The sequence below is a fragment of the Phocoena sinus genome, chromosome 10, assembly GCF_008692025.1.
Source record: "Phocoena sinus isolate mPhoSin1 chromosome 10, mPhoSin1.pri, whole genome shotgun sequence".
NCBI lineage: Eukaryota > Metazoa > Chordata > Mammalia > Artiodactyla > Phocoenidae > Phocoena > Phocoena sinus.
In genome coordinates, this window is record NC_045772.1 from 95,767,390 (window position 1) to 95,785,677 (window position 18,288).

The 18,288-nt window shown below is 43.8% G+C and overlaps 2 protein-coding genes across 4 annotated transcripts in view; both read right to left on the minus strand.

The window, feature by feature from the left end:
- RIMKLB (ribosomal modification protein rimK like family member B) overlaps window positions 1–1,830 on the minus strand; it is a 130,498-nt gene extending 128,668 nt beyond the window's left edge. Inside the window, exon 1 of the mRNA XM_032646528.1 lies at window positions 1,755–1,830. The gene's annotated coding sequence lies outside the window, so the exon portion shown is untranslated. The remainder of the gene's footprint in view (window positions 1–1,754) is intronic.
- Window positions 1,751–18,252, minus strand: APOBEC1 (apolipoprotein B mRNA editing enzyme catalytic subunit 1). 3 transcript variants are annotated; one of them, XM_032646540.1, is made up of 6 exons: window positions 18,137–18,252; window positions 17,742–17,850; window positions 13,595–13,622; window positions 11,375–11,772; window positions 10,496–10,614; window positions 6,931–10,051 (listed from the first exon to the last, which is right to left on the minus strand). In XM_032646540.1, exons 2-6 carry the CDS (start codon window positions 17,755–17,757, stop codon window positions 9,905–9,907), a joined length of 708 nt encoding a protein of 235 aa, XP_032502431.1. In that variant the 5' UTR covers window positions 17,758–17,850; window positions 18,137–18,252; the 3' UTR covers window positions 6,931–9,904. The 3 variants fall into 3 exon arrangements, with proteins under 3 accessions (XP_032502432.1, XP_032502431.1, XP_032502430.1); XM_032646541.1 differs by lacking the exons at window positions 6,931–10,051; window positions 18,137–18,252 and adding an exon at window positions 1,751–1,847 and having other exon boundaries at window positions 17,742–18,114; XM_032646539.1 differs by having other exon boundaries at window positions 17,742–18,214.
- Window positions 18,253–18,288: the final 36 nt, after the last annotated feature.

Sequence of the window (18,288 nt, forward strand, 5' to 3'; positions counted from 1 at the left end):
AGAATGCAGAGTCCTAACCACTGGAACGCCAGGGAATTCCAATAGGGCAGATTAAGGACTGTAAATGTATCACCAGCATCCCAAAGGGGCCCTTATAACTAAGGATAGCGAGTCTACTCGATTCCCCTTGTCAACTCACCCTCACCGCTTTGGGTGTAAGGGGGTAGAGGTGAGTGAATGCATTTATACTCTGGTAGAGGGAAAAGTCTAATCATTGTCAAATAACAAAAATAAAACAATTTAGTAACCAGTTTGATGTCCTTTACTCAAAGGAAAACAAACCATGAACTGGGGGAATACAGTGCCTTCGAAGCAGTGGAGCCCTCTTTTCTAGGGAGGTCTAGGCAAGAGTGAGTGTTAGAAGCAGCAGCGTGGAAACAGGGCATGTGTGATTGGCTGGGAGGTCAAGGGTTTCCTTGTAAGGCTGGAGGTCCTATTTTCTCGGGTAAGGTAAGCTAAAGCTGAGTGGGAGGGTGGTGACTGGTGTGTACTAGGTTTCTTGGACAGTGGGGCATTTCCTGTTTAAGTGTGGGCTGAAAACTGAAGTTTTGTGATGTGGACCATCCTCTATTTCTTGGGTCCCTAAATTAGGTCCTAGACCCATTTCCACTGCTAGGGGAGGTTCTCCGCCCCCCCCCCCCACACACACACATACACACCACCAAACAATGCTTGGTACACCAGCTGGGTGTCCAACAATTCAATTCAATTATGACACTATCTACCTGGAGACAGCATCAGATTCCACAGGTTAAGAGCTCAGTTCTCCAAGACTACTTCCCAACCCTGTCCTTCAGACACCAATTGCAAGCTCAAATTACCTGCGGTTTTGACTGACCACAAATTAGAGGTTCCAGAGATCCCCTCTAACCTAGGATGCTAATCTCAAGTCCAGGTTATCACTGATACTTCTCACTGACTGGCTATTATCAATCAGAAGTTTCTGGGAATTCCTTGGCGATCCAGTGGTTAGTGCTCCGCGCTTCCATTGGGGGGGGGGGGCGGGGGGGGGGGGGGGCGAGGGCGTGGCGGGGCACGGGTTCGCTCCCTGGTCGGGGAACTAAGATCTCACAAGCTGCACGGTGCAGCCAAAAAAAAAGGTTCCACAACCCGCTTCTCAGGTTCGATTAATTTGCTAGAGCAGCTCACAGAACTCAGAGAAACGTTTTACTTAGTAGATTGCCGGTTTATTATATAAACCAGGAAAAAACAGATAAAGGAAATGCATAACGCAAGGTCTGGAGAAAGCATATGGGGTGCCCATGCCTTCTCCCAGCGCCACCCTCTCCCCACATCTCCACCAACCTGGAAGCTTTCCAAACACTGTCCTGGATTTTTATTACAGGACTTCATTACACAGGCGTGATTGACTAAATCTTTTGCCATTGGTCCCCCCTCCCCTCCTAGAAGGTCCAAGGGTGGAAGAGAAAGTTCCAACCCTACAAACACAGGGTTATCTCCCTTGGCAATCGGCCCTATCCTTAGGCAACATAAGGGCATTCCAAAAGTTGCCTCGTGAACATAGCAAAACACCTTCTCTCTCTCTTCACTTAGGAAATTCCAAGAGTTTTAGCAGCTCAGTCGTAAAAAACAGGACAAAGCCCAAATACATATTCCTTATTATAATTCACATCATAATTCATAACATCCCAGTCCCGATATACAAATTATCCTTATCAGCATGCCGTAGAAACTACAAAGTTTGTCTTTGCCTATATAAAATTTTAAATTAAGAAAAAAAGTCATAACATTACCCCATCGAACTTGGATCTGCCGGCCTCCCTGCAAAGCCCATTTACTGACACGGGGACGTGGTGAGGGAAAGTACCGCATTTACTTCAGGGCACCTAGGAAGGAGAACAGGTAGCTCATCCTCAAAAGAACTGAACTCCCAGATGGCTTTCAGGGAATGGTTTTGAAAGGTGACATTTGGGGTGAGGGTTGCAGAGGGCATGACTTTTTTCTGATTGGTTGCTGGTGACGTAACAGGGTGGTGTTTCAGAAATCTTAATCATCGACCTTCTGGTTCCAACCAGTCTGGGGTCTACATGTTTGTGGTTGGCATGCAGTCACCATCCTCCACCTGGGCTGGGGTCTTACTTTCTGCAGAGCAATTCAAAGATATGCATCAGATTGTTATATATATCCCTTGAGAGGAACTCAGACTCTTTTATTGCTGCACTATTGCTTCTGGACTGCTCTTCCTGAGTTTCTGCATTCCCTCACCTCCCTAATTAGAAACTGTTAGATTCTGCTCTTTGGAAGTCAGGGGAGGCCTAGGAGTCTAAAGCTTTTTTCTAACAAACAAGAAACCATGGGACACAGAGGGGCTTTTGTACCTAGGAGGGCCCCACAGAGTCCGGCTCCGTTTCAATAAAGTCAAAAGACTGGGAAAAATACATATGAGAGAAATGGACGTTTCCTCTAATGTACCAATCTCTCTCACAAATTAATAGAGGAGAGAAGACAAACCAATAGAAAAAAAGGGCAAAGGATTGAAGGGGAGCAAAATTTGCCACCCTAAAACATCTCTTTGGCATGTGGGTTATTTCAAGCTGAAAACAATCAAGGCCCAAAAGACTCAAGGCGAAAATTTGACCTTCCCCCTTAGCTGCCTAAAAAATTTCGGTAAAGGGCCAGTTCCCAGAACAGAGCTGTCACCAGAGAGCTCTGCAAAGACTATGGACTGAGTGTGGTGGGGAAACTCGGCAGGGCCTGGAGATCAGAGTCCACTCTGGGTCCCATTGTCTCTGCACAGCCCAGCAAACATCTGTTTGCCGTTCACTTTTCCATTTCCTTGTGAATTGCGTTCCTCCCCTTTGAGGTCCCAAATCACTACCCACAGCCTCTTCTTTTGTCTTTAGCTGAAGATGGTATTTAAGGTCAGGGCTTCAGCCATTTGGGTGAGTTACTCAGTTTTTCTGGGTCTCTCCCATGTACACATGTTATCAAACTTTTGTTTGATTTTCTCCTGTTATCTATATCATGTCACATCAATTCTTAGACCATCCAGAAGAACTAGAAGGGTAGAGGGAAATTTCTTCCTCCGCAACAGGAAAACATAATTCCCAGTCAATGAATACCCACATACAAAATGCCAAATACCACAAATTAAAGAATTAGAAATTAAAGTACCATTGTTCATCCATCAGATTGTCAAAGATTTAACAGACTACTCATACCTATGTGACATTGTGATTTATAATAAGAAATAGATATTTGGTCTTCATCCTGTTGGCGGCACAAAGCTCCCTTGGAAATTCCTAAATGTTGGGCACAGTAAGTGTCTTTTGTTATGTTTATGAGGTGACTTTTGGAATCCCCCGAGGTAACATAAAGGTGAAGTCTGGCTGCCAGGAATATCAACATGCGATTAGAAGGCTGGAACTTTCAGTTCAGCCCCTGACCTTGGGGGAGAGAAGATGGAGAAAACTGAGTTCAATCACCAATGGCCAATCATGCCTATGTAATGATGCCTTCATAAAAACTCAAAAGGTGGGGTTTCTGAGAGCTTTCATATCGGTGAGCCAGAGAGTAACCATATTCCTGGAGGGTAGTGCACCCCAAACTCCACCAGGACAGAAGCTTCTTTGTTCAGGACCCTTCCAGGTCTTGCCGTATGTATCTCTTCAACTGGCTGTTCATTTGTGTCCCTTTTTTGGGGGGTGGGCCGCACCATAGGGCATGCGAGATCTTAGTTCCAGGACCAGGGGTGAAACCTGTGCCCCCTGCAGTGGAAACGAGGATTCTTAACCATTGGACCACCAGGAAGTCCCAGCATTTGTATTCTTTAATATTCTTCATAATAAGCCAGATATCTAGTAAGTCAACTGACTTCCTGAATACTGTGAGTTGCTCTAGCAAATTAATCAAACCCCAGGAGTGGGTCAAGGGAACCTCCAATTTATACCCAGTTGGTCAGAAACATAGGTAACAACCTGGACTTTCAATTGGCATCCGAGGTGGGGGCAGTCTCGCGGGACTGAGTCCTTAACCAGCGGGATCTGACACAAGATAGTATCGGAATTGAGAATCAAAGAATTGCTTTATGTGTGGAAAACCCACACAGTCGGTGTCAAAAGTGAAGTAGCAAAGCAGGGTGAGAGTAAAGGAAAGACACAGAGGACTGTGTTTTTTCATTATCCAGTGTTGGCAAGGATGTAGGAAAACTGGAATTTCCCTTTTTTTTCTTGGATACATTCTTCTGGATCTCTTTATCCTCTTTCTCCAAACTAATTACTTTCTGTTACCCTGGGATCTCCCTTCACTATCATCCTGGGAATTTTTTTTCTCTTCTCTTCTGTGTTGAATTACTTGTGTCCTGAATTCCAAGCACTCTCTTTTTATGGTTTAGTCCCTCATTCTGATGTACTGAATCCTCCAGTGGCTTCCTGAGAAAGCATGGGAAATGATTTTTTTGGATACATTGCATGTTGAAAAACGTCTTTATTCACAACTTACTCTAGATAGCTTGGCCGACTGTAGAAGTCAGCTGAGAAACATTTTATCTTCAGAATTTTAAAAGTATGGGTCAAGCTTCTTCTAGATTTCAATGCTGATCTTGAGAAGACTGACAATAATCTTCTTATCTTTTGCACGTAACACCCCCTGCCTCACCCCCAAGCTGTTAGGATTCTCTTTTTAAACATTTGTTGAAATTCCACATGGCTGATGTGCATCAGTGTGGGTCTTTTTTCATGTAGAAAGCTGGACACTAGGACTTTGCTCACCTTCAGTCTGTAAAATCACATTTTTTGGTTCTAAATTCTATGGAATTCAAACCAAGCAAATAAAGCAGAAAATCTACAAGGTACTGAAAAATCTAAAAGAGGTAAGTAGGGCCATTTGGAAGTTAGATTTTGAGAATGGAGTTAGATTTTTTTGTTGTTGTTTTTTTTGTTTTGTGGTACGCGGGCCTCTCACTGTTGTGGCCTCTTCCGTTGCGAAGCACATGCTCTGGACGCGCAGGCTCAGCGGCCATGGCTCAGGGTCCCAGCCGCTCTGCGTCATGTGGGATCTTCCCAGACCGGGGCACGAACCTGCGTCCCCTGCATCGGCAGGCAGACTCTCAACCACTGCGCCACCAGGGAAGCCCTGGAATTAGATTTTTGATTGTGGCGGGTAATGAAACCGAGTGGGGCCCTGTGAGGCTCCCAGGCATGAAGCCTCTTTTTTTGGCCCCCGATTTCTTGTAGGCAAGACTCCAGCCTCCACGACCTATGCTGAGCTCCAAAGGGTGGATTCAAACAGTTGCTAATCAAGGGAGAACAGGCAAGAAACCACCTGAGGCGAGATTAAAGGAACCAGAGAAGCTCATCAAGATTAGGAGACCCGACCACCTGAAACCCTGCACACACCCTCATCTTGTCAGCAACCCAGCCTTGGGTAATATTGTTATAAAACTTCTTACTGGGCTTCCCTGGTGGCGCAATGGTTGAGAGTCCGCCTGCCGATGCAGGGGACACGGGTTCGTGCCCCGGTCCGGGAAGATCCCACATGCTGCGTAGCGGCTGGGCCCGTGAACCATGGCCGCTGAGTCTGCGCGTCCAGAGCCCGTGCTCCACAACGGGACAGGCCACAACAGTGAGAGGCCCACATACCACAAAAAAAAACAAAAGAAACCCAAAAAAACTTCTCACTACCCTCTCCAAGTTGGGACACAGTCTTTCGAGGCAGGAGCCAACTGTGTCCCCCTTTGTCTGGTAGAGTATTGAATAATAAAGCTATCCTTTTCTACTGCACCCCAAACTCTCTCTCCAAGATTTAATTTGGCCCTGGTGTACAGAGAAGCTGAGCTTTCAGCATCAGTAACAAATTACTTTTTTTTTTTTTTTTTTTTTTTTTTTACTGTAGGACAGTTGTAATACCAATTTTCCCATTATCTCAAGTGGCTATGTATCCCGTTGCATTCAGTGGGACTTTACTTTTCTGGATGCTGCAATTATCTTAAAGTTTCCCTCATCTGTTGATGGCAGAGGGATAACTGTCATAACTAGAGAGAGCATAATTAGAATATTTGTCTATTAAAGAAAGAAACTTTATTCCAGCCACTCTGATGGTTGGCTAATTTCCTGACTTCCACAAAGCATGGACAAGTAAGGATTTCTTTTCTTTTTTTTTTTTTTTTTTTTGCAGTACGCGGGCCTCTCACTGTTGTGGTCTCTCCCGCTGCGGAGCACAGGCTCCGGACGCGAAGACTCAGCGGCCATGGCTCACGGGCCCAGCCGCTCCGCGGCATGTGGGATCTTCCCAGACTGGGGCACGAACCCGTGTCCCCTGCATCGGCAGGCGGACTCTCAACCACTGCGCCACCAGGGAAGCCCAGTAACAGCTTTTAAAGCAAGAATAAAATGACAAAAGGTAAGGGATTGGGGTGCCGAGCTTGGAGGAATATGTTCCGTATGAGACAAAGCAACAGATGTAGTATATGAAACTTGGCTCGCAGCCTCCTGAGAACTAGAACAAATGAGTCTTCACATAGCACAGGGAGGTCAGCTCGGTGCTCTGTGACCACCTAGAGGGGTGGGATAGGGAGGGTGGGGGGGAGGGAGACGCAAGAGGGAGGAGATATGGGAACATATGTATATGTATAGCTGATTCACTTTGCTATACAGCAGAGACTAACACACCATTGTAAAGCAATTATACTCCAATAAAGATGTAAAAAAAAAATAAAAATTAATGGTTTGTGGGACTTCCCTGGTGGTCCAGTGGTTAAGACTCCACGCTTCCAATGTAGGGGTTGCAGGTCAGGGAACAACCCCTGTTGGGGAACAAAGACTTCACATGCCACATGGCAAAAAAAAAAAAAAAAGTAATGGTTTGCACTATTCTTCCTGTATAATAAAAGAAAATACATGTGAGAAACTGCATCCTGTCTTTGAAGGGTTTTTTCCCTAATATCCATTTTTTATAAGAACAAGTAAATGGTAGTTTTCACAAAAGTTGTTTTTATTTCTTTTTTTTGGCCCTGCAGCAAGGCCCCAGCAGAAAAAAGCACAGAGTCCATGGGGTCCTAACCACTGGACCACCAGGGAATTCCCATCACAGCAGTTTTTAAATATGCATAGACAGTCTTCAAACAGACATCTAATAAGGTGGCAGCCCCTACTTATGCCTCCCAGAGAAGACTGCCTTATCCCCATGCCAACCCAGGAAGGCAAGCCAGGCGAATGACTGAGCAGCCTTAGCCCATTATGAAAAGCGGTCATGTTTTGGTTACCAGCATATCCTGAATGCCAAGGAAAGGAAAAAAAAAAACACAGCACACCGCCTTTTAGTTTCATTTCTGCCGTGGTATTGCCTATCTGACCCTGGCCATAATGTTTCTATTTCCTAGTTTCCTCCTTGTACAGACACGTCATGTGTTCACTAAACCCCATTTCCTCTCCTTCCGGGGCACGTGGCTGGACTGTGTTTTGTAGCCTCCCTTAAAGCTGGGTGGGGTCACTGGTCTGATTTTGGCTTAGAGGAATCAGGTCAGAAGTGACGTTTGCCATTTCCAGTCCTTGATTCTAAAAAAAAAACCCTTTCACACTGCTTTAATGCTTTCCTTCTCTGTGCGCCTCTGTCTCTCTCTCCTGTGGGCCAGCTGAGTGTAGAGAATTCAGCAGAGGACTTCAAGGCCATAGGAGATGGTGGAGTCACCAGATGGTAGAAAATGAGGTCCCTGAGTAACCACAGAGAGCAAAAACGTTCCACCCAAATGACGTTAGCCTTGCAACGGGAGCGAGAAATAACCCTTTTCTGTATTTAGATGCTACTTTGTCCTTTGTTTCCCTTTAGCATCTTCTGAGAAATTGGCTCCATGGAATTATTTGTCCTGAAGTCACAGCAAATGTCCCTACAGGTCAAACCCAAAGATGGCCTCCGATGATTCTCATCTCCTGGGATTCAAGTCCTTGTGTGGTTCCCCCCACCCAACATTGAATTGTACCTGGCCAGTGTGACCCAAGAACACTGCAGAAGAAATAGTGTATGATTCCAAGACATGGCAAATTCTGCCCTGGTCTGTCTTAGGCCACTTGCTCTGTAAGAAGCCAGCCACAAAGTCATGAGGACTTTTAAGCATCCCTGTGCAGAGGCCTACATGATGAAAAACTGAGACTTCCCACCATCCACGGGTGCCCACTCGCAGCCACGTGTGTGTGCCACCTGGGAAGCACATTCTGTAGCCTCTGTCAAGGCTGGAGATGACTGCAAGCCTGGCTGACAGCTTGGCAGCAACGTCCTGAGATATCCTGAGACACGAACACACTAAGTGACTCCTGAATTCCTGACCCAGAGAAACTGTGACATAGTAAATATTTATTGTTGTTTTAAGCCTGCAAAGTAGCGGGGTAATTTGTGATACAGCAGTACATAATGCTATCCGTGATACTGTTATTTGTGAAAATTTCTATATTCTTTTGTTTTAATCTCTTCCCCCCCCAGTATTATTGAATATAATTGAGACATAACATTGTGTAAGTCTTTTTTTAAAATTAATTAATTTATTTATTTGTTATTATTTTGGGCTGTGTTGGGTCTTCGCTGTGATGCGTGGCCTTCTCATCGTCGTGGCTTCTCTTGTTGCAGAGCACGGGCTCTAGGTGCGCGGGCTTCAGTAGTTGCGACCCACGGGCTTAGTTGCTCCGCAGCATGTGGAATCTTCCCGGACCAGGGATCGAACCTGTGTCCCCTGCATTGGCAGGTGGATTCTTAACCACTGCACCACCAGGGAAGCCCAACTAAGTTAAGGTGTACAACGTAATGATTTGATATATGTATATATTGCAGAATGATTACTACAGTAAGGTAAGTTAACACGTTCATCACCGCACAGACTTACACCTCCGTGTGTGGCAAGAACATTTAAGATCTACTCTTAGAAAATTTCAATTGCACAACACAGTATAAACTATAATCAACATGCTGTACCTTATATCCCCAGAATTTGTTCATCTTAAAACTGAAAGTTTGGGAATTCCCTGGCGGTCCAGTGGTTAGGACTCTGCCCTCTCACTGCCGAGTGCCGGGTTTATTCCTTAGTTGGAGAACTAAGATCCCACAAGCCACGTGGTGTAGCCAAAAAAAACCAAAAAACAACACTGAAAGTTTCTACCCTCTGACCACTTTCACTCCTGTCCCTGGCAACCACTAATCTTATCTCTTTCCATGAGGTCAGATTTTTTTAAGAGACCACATATTAGTGAGATCATATAGTATTTGTCTGTCTCTGACTTATTTCCAAGAGCAAAATGCCTTCAAGTTTCTTCTATGTTGTTTCAAAGGGCAGGATTTTCTTCTTTTTTATGGCTATATAATATTCCATTGTGTGTGTATACATGTATATATACCACAGCTTCTTTATCCAGTCATCTGCTGGTGGATACTTAGATTGTTTTCAGGTCTTGGCTATTGTGAATAATGCTACAATGAACACAGAAGTGCAGACATTTCTTTGAGAAAATGATTTCATTTCCTTCAGATACATAAGGATTGCTTTGGCTATTCAGGGTCTTCCGTTGCTCCATATGAAATTTAGGATTTTTCTTTCATTTCTGTAAAAAATACCATTGGAATCTTGATAGGGACTGCATTGAATTTATAGATGGCTTTGTATAGTAAGGACATTTTAACAATATTTCTTCCATCCACGACCATCGGATGTCTTTCCATTTATTTGTGTCTTCTTCAATCTCTCTTGTAGATTTCAGCGTACAGCTCTTTCACCTCCTCGGTCAAATTAATTCCTAAGTATTTTATCATTTTTCATTGCTACTATAAATGGGATTTTTTTAAAAATTTCTTTTCCAGATAACATGTTGTTAGTGTATAGAAATGCAAACTTAAAATTTCTCGATTCTAATGGTACTCTTTAGTGGGCCATCAGTTCCTGTTCATGAAACAGTATATACTCTATTCATCTCCAAGTCAAAGGAAGTTGTATCAACCCTGTATGTAAAAGGATATAGGGTGGAATCATTCGGTAATGGCAATTTTGAGGAATAAGTCTGAACAAGGTCAGCTGATTCTGACTTCTTGAAATATTTAAACAGGGAGGGAGACCCTGAAATAAAAAAGAAGTTAGGGTAATATTTCACAAACATTTCAAAACATCATTTGAAAGACCACTGAACTACTTGCAAGAGAATACAAGTGGGACACACACATTTCTTCAATAAGATGACACACACCAATAAGGGAAAGAAGGATTGTGCAGTTTGGTGTAACAGTGTGTGCTATAACAACAACAGTAATGATGATGATGAAATCTAACTCCTGTGGAGTCCACATATACCTTAGACCAGTTTATCCGTTCCTTTCTCCCACTTATCTCCCACAAAGAGATTGTCTTGTTCTCACATTTTTAAAGATGTCAGGTAAATAACTAAATGTCAATATAAATGGCAAAGTGATGGTGAGAAGAGTACGTGTCAACGTAAACAGGAGAGAAGTTTGAAGATGGATGCTTCTTTTTGCATCAGAATCTTTTTCCCTTATAGTAACTTACTAGAATTATGCAGTGGAGTTCCAGTTCATACAGCTTCATCAACGGAGGGGGGTATCTTGGCCAGTGAGCTTCTTTCCCAGGTGGGTAGTTGACAAAATTCCTCCAGCAGTAATCATACTCTAAGGAAACACAAATCTTGGTTCGGTCAACACATACAACAGAAAGTTAAAGAGAGCCCAATTTAAAAATAATAATAATTATTATTATTGTTATTAAATAATAATACTATGGGGCTTCCCTGGTGGTGCCGCGGTTAAGAATCCTCCTGCCAATGCAGGAGACACGGGTTCAAGCCCTGGTCCGGGAAGATCCCACATGTCGCGGAGCAACTAAGCCCATGCACCACAACTACTGAGCCTGCGCTCTAGAGCCCGTGAGCCACAACTACTGAGCCGGCACGCCTAGAGCCCGTGCTCCGCAACAAGAGAAGCCACCGCAACGAGAAGCCCACGCACCACAATGAAGAGTAGCCCCCGTTCGCTGCAGCTAGAGTAAGCCCGCACACAGCAACGAGGACCCACCACAGCCATAAAGAAATAAATAAATAAATAAATTTTTTTTTTTTAAATACAATATATATAAAATCTCTCTGGCCTATTTATTGCTGGAGAAGGGCTAGACTCTTCCAGAATCCCTTAAAGGAACTCAGCAATTCATTTGAAGATGGCACAGAGGCCATAGTGACAGGAGTGGGGAAAGGAGTCATATCTTTGGTGCTTTCCTTGCTATGAATTTCAGACCTGGTCCTTTCTCCTGTTATTTTGGACTTTTAACTTCTGAGACTTCCGGTCTGGGGTAATCAGTCTCCTGGCCTAGAAACATATCACCACCACCACAGTCTCTAATAAACACTTAAGATTCCTGGTTTATTGTTTTCACCTGTGGGTCCCATAATCTGGATAGTCACACCACTGTGAATCAGGTCTCTGAGTCCTTGCCGGTTTTGCGGATCCATGTGCTGGAAAAGCCGTGCTACGTAAATAAACAGGGTCACTCTAGGATGCTGATTCAAAAATTCCCGAATAGCCTTGGAGCATTCCCAGCAGGGACTCCAGGACAAGAACCAGGTGATGCAGCAGCTGACGGGTCGGTGAAAAGGTCTTTCTGAAGTAAATTTTTCTATAAAATTGCATTCAACATGATTGGTGGTGTTTTTGCCCGAGTGTCGCCAGACGTGCTGGCTCCTGCCCCACTTGATTTCATAGAGCAGACGGGTCTCTTTACAGAGTTCTCGGGGGTCAAAGGAGACTTCAAATTCCCAGGGTTCAATTCTTCTCCTGAAATATAAAAAATCACCCATGTTGTTATGTCATCATTTGAGGGACCCTAGAAATAATTTCATCTTCTCCTTCTGGATCAGGCAGATCTAAAACATGACATCTCACGGACTTCCCTGGTGGTCCAGTAGGTAAGACTCCGTGCTCCCAATGTAGGGGGCCGGGGTTCGATCCCTGGTCAGGGAACTAGATCCCGCATGCATGCCGAAACTAAGAGCCCGCATGCCCCAACTAAAGATCCCGCGTGCCGCAACTAAGACCCTTCACAGCCTAAATAAATAAATATTTAAAACATGACATCTCAGGAAACTTTTTTTTTTCTATTCCGTATCTCAAAGTTATCTGGGGAGGTCCGTTTGGATTATTAAATTTTCTCTCACAAACATAGTGAAGAGATTTTTCCCAGCTCATGTAATTTGGTTACCACTCTCTATACCATTGCTTGGTGGTCTTGAATTCAGGTATAAGTGTGTCCTTGTTCCTCTTTTAAACGTTTCTCATTATATTCTAATCTTATTTTATTTTATCTTTTTCTTTTACTTTATTTATTTTTGGCCATGTTGTGTGGATTGCAGGATCTTATTTCCCCAACCAGGGATTGGACCCATGCCCTCGGCAGTGAAACCGCCGAGTCCAAACCCCTGGACCACCAGGGAATTCCCTCTAATCTTTCTATCTCACACTTAGAGGTGACCTGTCCCACTCATTAATCTTCACTATTCCTCAGGGGACTCTAGCTAGAGTTTTTTCAGGTGTGGAAGCCTCAAATTGCCAAGAGGGTTCTATTCCCAACTCTGAGAAGAGACTAATTTAACCTCAGGCTTCGTCCACATTCAATTCTGTATACTATTTCCTCAAAAGAAATAAATTCAAATTTCTCTCAAGGGCATCTTTAGATACGCACCCTCATTGTGGGTCAAAGCTGTGACTCAGAATTATTCTGAGGACTCTTCCTTGCAATATGGTTGAGTCATAAGTTTATTACATCATCATATTTTCCACTCAGTCCTAAAGAATCACTTCATTTATTATGTAAATCAATCCTTCCGCCCACCCATCACGAGATAATATGCTCCCTGACAAAAGTCTCCCTGTTATAAAAATAGGTCTAGGTGCCAGGGAGGCAAGACCCAGCCTCCCCAGATGCCTTTACTTGTTTCTGGTTTTTTATGAAAACTGTGCAAAATGTTCATTTATTATGTCCATCATTCTACAAACATTTATTGAGAATCTAGTATGTGCTCTGCTATGTGTTCTAAAACCTGGGGATACAGCCATGAACAAAATAAAACCAATCTCTGCTCTCCTGGAGCTTCAAAAAAAGAAAAAAAATAGGTGTAGGGAATTCCCTGGTGGTCCAGTAGTTAGGACTCCACGCTTCCACTACTAGGGAGCTGGGTTCAATCTCTGGTCGGGGGACTTAGATCCCCGCAAGCCAGGTGATGTGGCCAAAAAAAAAAAAAAAAGTCTAGAAAATGGGCATAGAGTATAGAATAAGAAGATGAAATCAAAGTGACAAATGAGTTCACTGGACTTTTCACTAATGCCTATGAAAACCTGTGATTTAAAGAGAGAAGAACAATAGTAAGACGATAACAGAACAAAGCTGGAAGGTAATTTTTTTCAACAGAAACCAAAAGCCATAGGAGCAAAGATATAGAAAGCAATAATACTCATAGAGGATAGAGAGAGAAAAAGCAAAAGAAAGAATGGGAGCGTGGAATAAGTAAGGAACAATAAGGAAAGCTATAGTCCTCCATCTCTTAAATATCCATCTATTCTTGGTTGAATTAAATGTGCACTATGATAGTATAATTCTTACCTCGAGGTAGCATCTCCAGCTGAAGGACCTGTTGACCAACAGATGATCATGTCAGATAACACCCATATACAAATTGAATTACTAAGAAAAAACGCTCTATTCCTCAAACCCACAAACCATATCAGAAAATGCAGTTAAAAGATTTTCTCCTGGGACTTCCCTGGCGGTCCCGTGGTTAAGACTCCCCACTTGTTTCCACTGCAGGCGGTGAGGGTTGGATCACTGGTTGGGGAACTAAGATCCCTCAAGCCATGTGGGCAAAAAAAAAAAAAAAAAATCTCTCCTGGATTAATTGGATTGGACAAGGTCATTGCATCAAGAAAAGCAAGATTTTTAAGGGCTCTGCTGAAATTTACTTGCCCAATATCAAACCAGGTAATCCTCTTTAAGGCTCCAAAAAGAAAGGGGGAGGGCTTCCCCGGTGGCGCAGTGGTTGAGAGTCCGCCTGCTGATGCAGGGGACACGGGTTCATGCCCCAGTCCAGGAAGATCCCACATGCCACGGAGCAGCTGGGCCCGTGAGCCATGGCCGCTGAGCCTGCGCGTCCGGAGCCTGTGCTCCGCAACAGGAGAGGCCGCAACAGTGAGAGGCCCGCGTACCGCAAAAAAAAAAGAAAGGGGGAAAGTCACCCTTCAGAGGATCTTAGGTGTAAATTACGTGCCCCCATAGAATCCTGTACTTCCTTCCTCATAGCAATGATCATGTTATATTATGATTGCCTAATTACATGCCTATAGTAATACGTGTAAATTATGTGAGATATGGATTATACATATCTTGTTTCAGACCCTATCACACTGCCTTAAACATGTTGGTTAGCAATAGATACTTATTGAACAAATGAATGAAATGCACCACTATCCGCTATGGATTATTAACAATACTATGCTAGAGGTACTGGATCGCTCATACGTTGCTGGTGGGAATATAAATTGGCATAGCCACTCTGGGAAACAGTTTGCAGCTTCTTAGAAAAAAATCTAAAAATGCAACTACCGTACAACCCAGCAATTGCCCTGCTGGGCACGTGTCTCAGAGATAGGAAGACTTAGGTTCACACAAAAGCCTGTACACAAATGTTCATATCAGCTTTATTTGTAATATCAAAAACTGGAATGAGCTCAGATGTCCATGAAGCTTGAGACACTGAGTATAAGGTTCCCACCTGATACCCCTTCTCGGTGGGTCAAAGAGAGACACAAAATTCACTGCTCCCTCTGAGGGTGAAGTGCCTGCCCTGTCTCCCAGCCAAACTTATCTCTGAGGAGCAGTTTTTGAACCACAAGACCTTCAAAACAGAAGATGCCAAGGCTGTGTGTGTGTGTGTGTGTGTGTGTGTGTGTGTGTGTGGTGAGGGGTCCAGATTGTGTCACTGAAGCATAACAATTATTTTGGTCTGAAGACATTTGAAAATAAACTCCCCTCCACGACCCCCCCAATCCACAATCCCTTATTTTCCTACAGGCAGAGCCTCCCAAGAGAACTCAAAAGAAATCAGTTGTCATAAATCCCGTTCTTTGGGGCAACCAGGGGAGATTGACTCTTACCAATTGAGACACCCACTCAGACATTGTCACGAACTAGTCTGTCTCCATCTATTCTCCTAACGGCCCGTCTATCTTTCCTAAAAGTCATTTGTTTTCCCATTAGTGTTCTTCTCCCTCTCCACTTCCTCTATTAAGATGGTATATAGGGGCTTCCCTGGTGGCTCAGTGGTTGAGAGTCCGCCTGCCGATGCAGGGAACACGGGTTCGTGCCCCGGTCCGGGAAGATCCCACATGCCGCAGAGCGGCTGGGCCCGTGAGCCATGGCCGCTGGGCCTGCGCGTCCGGAGCCTGTGCTCCGCAACGGGAGAGGCCACAGCGGTGAGGGGTCCGCGTACCGAAAAAAAAAAAAGAAAAAAAAAAAGATGGTATATAAGCCATCTTAATTCTAACCAAAGTCCTTGAGTCACATTTTTGTGAATTCCTCTGTGTAATTTTGTCTTTTTTTTTTTTTTTTTGCTAATCTGTCTTTTGTCGGTTTAATTTTTTTTTTTTGTCGGTTTAATTTTCAGTGCCCCCTCCCAGAACAAAATCTAAGAGGGTAGAGGAAAAGATTTTCTTCCTAAACAATGTGTGTGCGTGTGTGTGTGTGTGTGTGTGTGTGTGTGTGTCATGTCTATTTGTGCATTTGTACTAAATGGAGAGAGACTGTGTATGGCACACTTTCCTGTAGGTGGAAAATGGTTCTAGTTGGTGTGTGAGACCAAAAAGATAAATCAGCAAGATATATAGGAAAGAGGACAGAGTCAGTAAATACTATTCTAAGTGTAACATGAAGAATAAACTTCTCATCCTTAGAAGAATATGCAGGGAATCTGACATGAGATGGAGGAGAAAGCGGATGGCTAACACCTTGGAATGGGCACTTCTCAGACCTTACTTCAGACTGGGGCCTTTGGGACTTCCCTGGCGGTCCAGTGGTTAAGACTTTGCCTTCCAATGCAGGGGGTGAGAGTTCTATCCCTGGTCAGGGAGCCTAAGATCCCACATGCCTTGTGGCCAAAAAAAAACAAAACATAAAACAGAAGCAATATTGTAACAAATTCAATAAAGACTTTAGAAATGGTCCCCATCAAGGGACTTCCCTGGTGGCGCAGTGGTCAAGAATCCACCTGCCAAGGCAGGGGACACAGGTTTGAGCCCTGGTCCAGGAAGATCCCACATGCCGCAGAGCAACTAAGCCCGTGCGCCACAACTACTGAAGCCCGCGCGCCTAGAGCCCGTGAGCCACAACTACTGAGCCCACGTGCCACAACTACTGAAGCCTGCACGCCTAGAGCCCGTGCTCCACAACAAGAGAAGCCACCCCAATGAGAAGCCTGCACACCGCAACGAAGAGTAGCCCCTGCTTGCAGCAACTAGGGAAAGCCTGAGCGCAGCAACGAAAACCCAACGCAGTCAAATATAAATAAGTAAATAAACAAAACAAAACGAAAACAAAAAAAAAAACAAATTGGGGCCTTTGAACCAGCTGGTCTACTCAGCGAGGGCCTTGTAGAAACAGAGGCCATACCTGTATGAGGAGGTGAACCAGCAGTGAGGACTTCAGAAAGAGAGATTGAGATACATTCTCAGCATCTACACATGTGGTGCCAGGCAACAACACTAGGTATATGACTTGGGGTGGTTTGAGGGATAAAACATACCACCTTCAAGGGAAATTACCCAGATATTTCAATTAAATAAAGTCTTTGCACTTTTTCCCAAAATACCAGTCACAAGAGAATTTTAATAGAGGGAAAATATAATGGAGAAAAAATATTGTTTCTTGAAACCTAAGACTGACACCTGCATTTTGTCTTATCACGTGATGCCCACACTCTTGCAGCAGTCTTTTCACTGGCCTCCTTTTTTCCTGTCTTTTCTGCTTTCAGTCAAGAAGGCAGCAGAATGAGAAGCCTGTGCACCGTAACGAAGACCCAATGCAGCCAAAGATACATACATTTATTAAAAACGAACAAACAAATTTGCTTCCTAATCTCACTGCAGATTGTTTCCAAAAACTCTTCTCTATCTTAACCAACTTATTCTTTATATTCCACACACAATCTTTGTAAATTCTCTTAAACTCTCAGTGTCAATCAACCTGGAATCTCCTCCTCTTTGCCAATTCAAATTCTGCCCTTTCAGGATCCAGTTCAAATCCCACCTCATCTGAAAATCATCACCTTCCACAACCTGAGTGTTTTTCCTCTCGCACAAAGTTTTCTAACGTTAAGTAACGGAACCTTAAATTATCCATTAACTTGCCCTTGTGCTATCACTTCTGCTGTTATTGTAAACTTTTATTTAACAGTTGTATTTCTTTCACTCAATTTTTTATTATGGTGAAACAAGCATTGCTTTAGTGCCATCTGATCAAAATCATTTTTGGATGTGAACAGTTGGTATTAATAATAATGACAACAACAATAATAATAAATCCTGTTTAAGAATATTAATATATTAATAAATAGGAAAGTTGGAAAATGTCCAAGGATACAAACAGAAGCAGGACACATATACACGCACGCACACACACACACACACACACACGCAAGCACACACACAGAGTTTTCGCATTTTTCAAGAACATGTAGCTTTCAGGCCCCCTGCCATTTTACCTCTGTCAGAAGCCATGCTGCTCTGTCACTGGACTTTTTCCCCTGGAGCTATATATCGTGCCGCCAGCAACCTGCCTCACACTGTTTCTGTAGGTGTGACCACTGCCACCTGTTTGGGCAGAGGATGACTCACTCCTGTGTCTCAGGCAGATACTGGGTATCTAGACTGCACAGACAGGTAGCAGGTGAAGAGGGAAGTTGCTGGAGGTTGATAAGAAAGCGTACAATGCAGATAGTTAATTCTGTAGCATAATTCATTGAGAACATCCAAATTTCAAAGTTCTTGCGTGATAACTCAGAATGTAGGAACACTTCCCTTAAAAGTTAAAGCAAGACTGACCCATTATTCTTTACTGGAAAAAAAAGAGGAAGAAGAAAGGGAAGAGAGAACTGGCCTGTTTCCATGACGTGAATGTTTTCATTGTTGCCTGGTGAAGACAGTGAGGCCTTGCCCTTTAGCTGTTATTCCTTTATTTCTAACTTCCTCTTATTTTTCTCTTCACCCTAGATTCTGTCGGAAAGGGGAGGGGCGCTATGAGAAACGAAA

Excerpts from the sequence above, each read along its gene's own strand:
- APOBEC1 (XM_032646540.1), bottom strand. Across the intron at positions 11,773-13,594 it reads GCTGGAGATGCTACCTCGAG|GAGAAGAATTGAACCCTGGG; the intron begins GTAAGAATTATA and ends TTTATATTTCAG. Across the intron at positions 10,615-11,374 it reads CCAGATTATGGGACCCACAG|AGTATGATTACTGCTGGAGG; the intron begins GTGAAAACAATA and ends GTGTTTCCTTAG.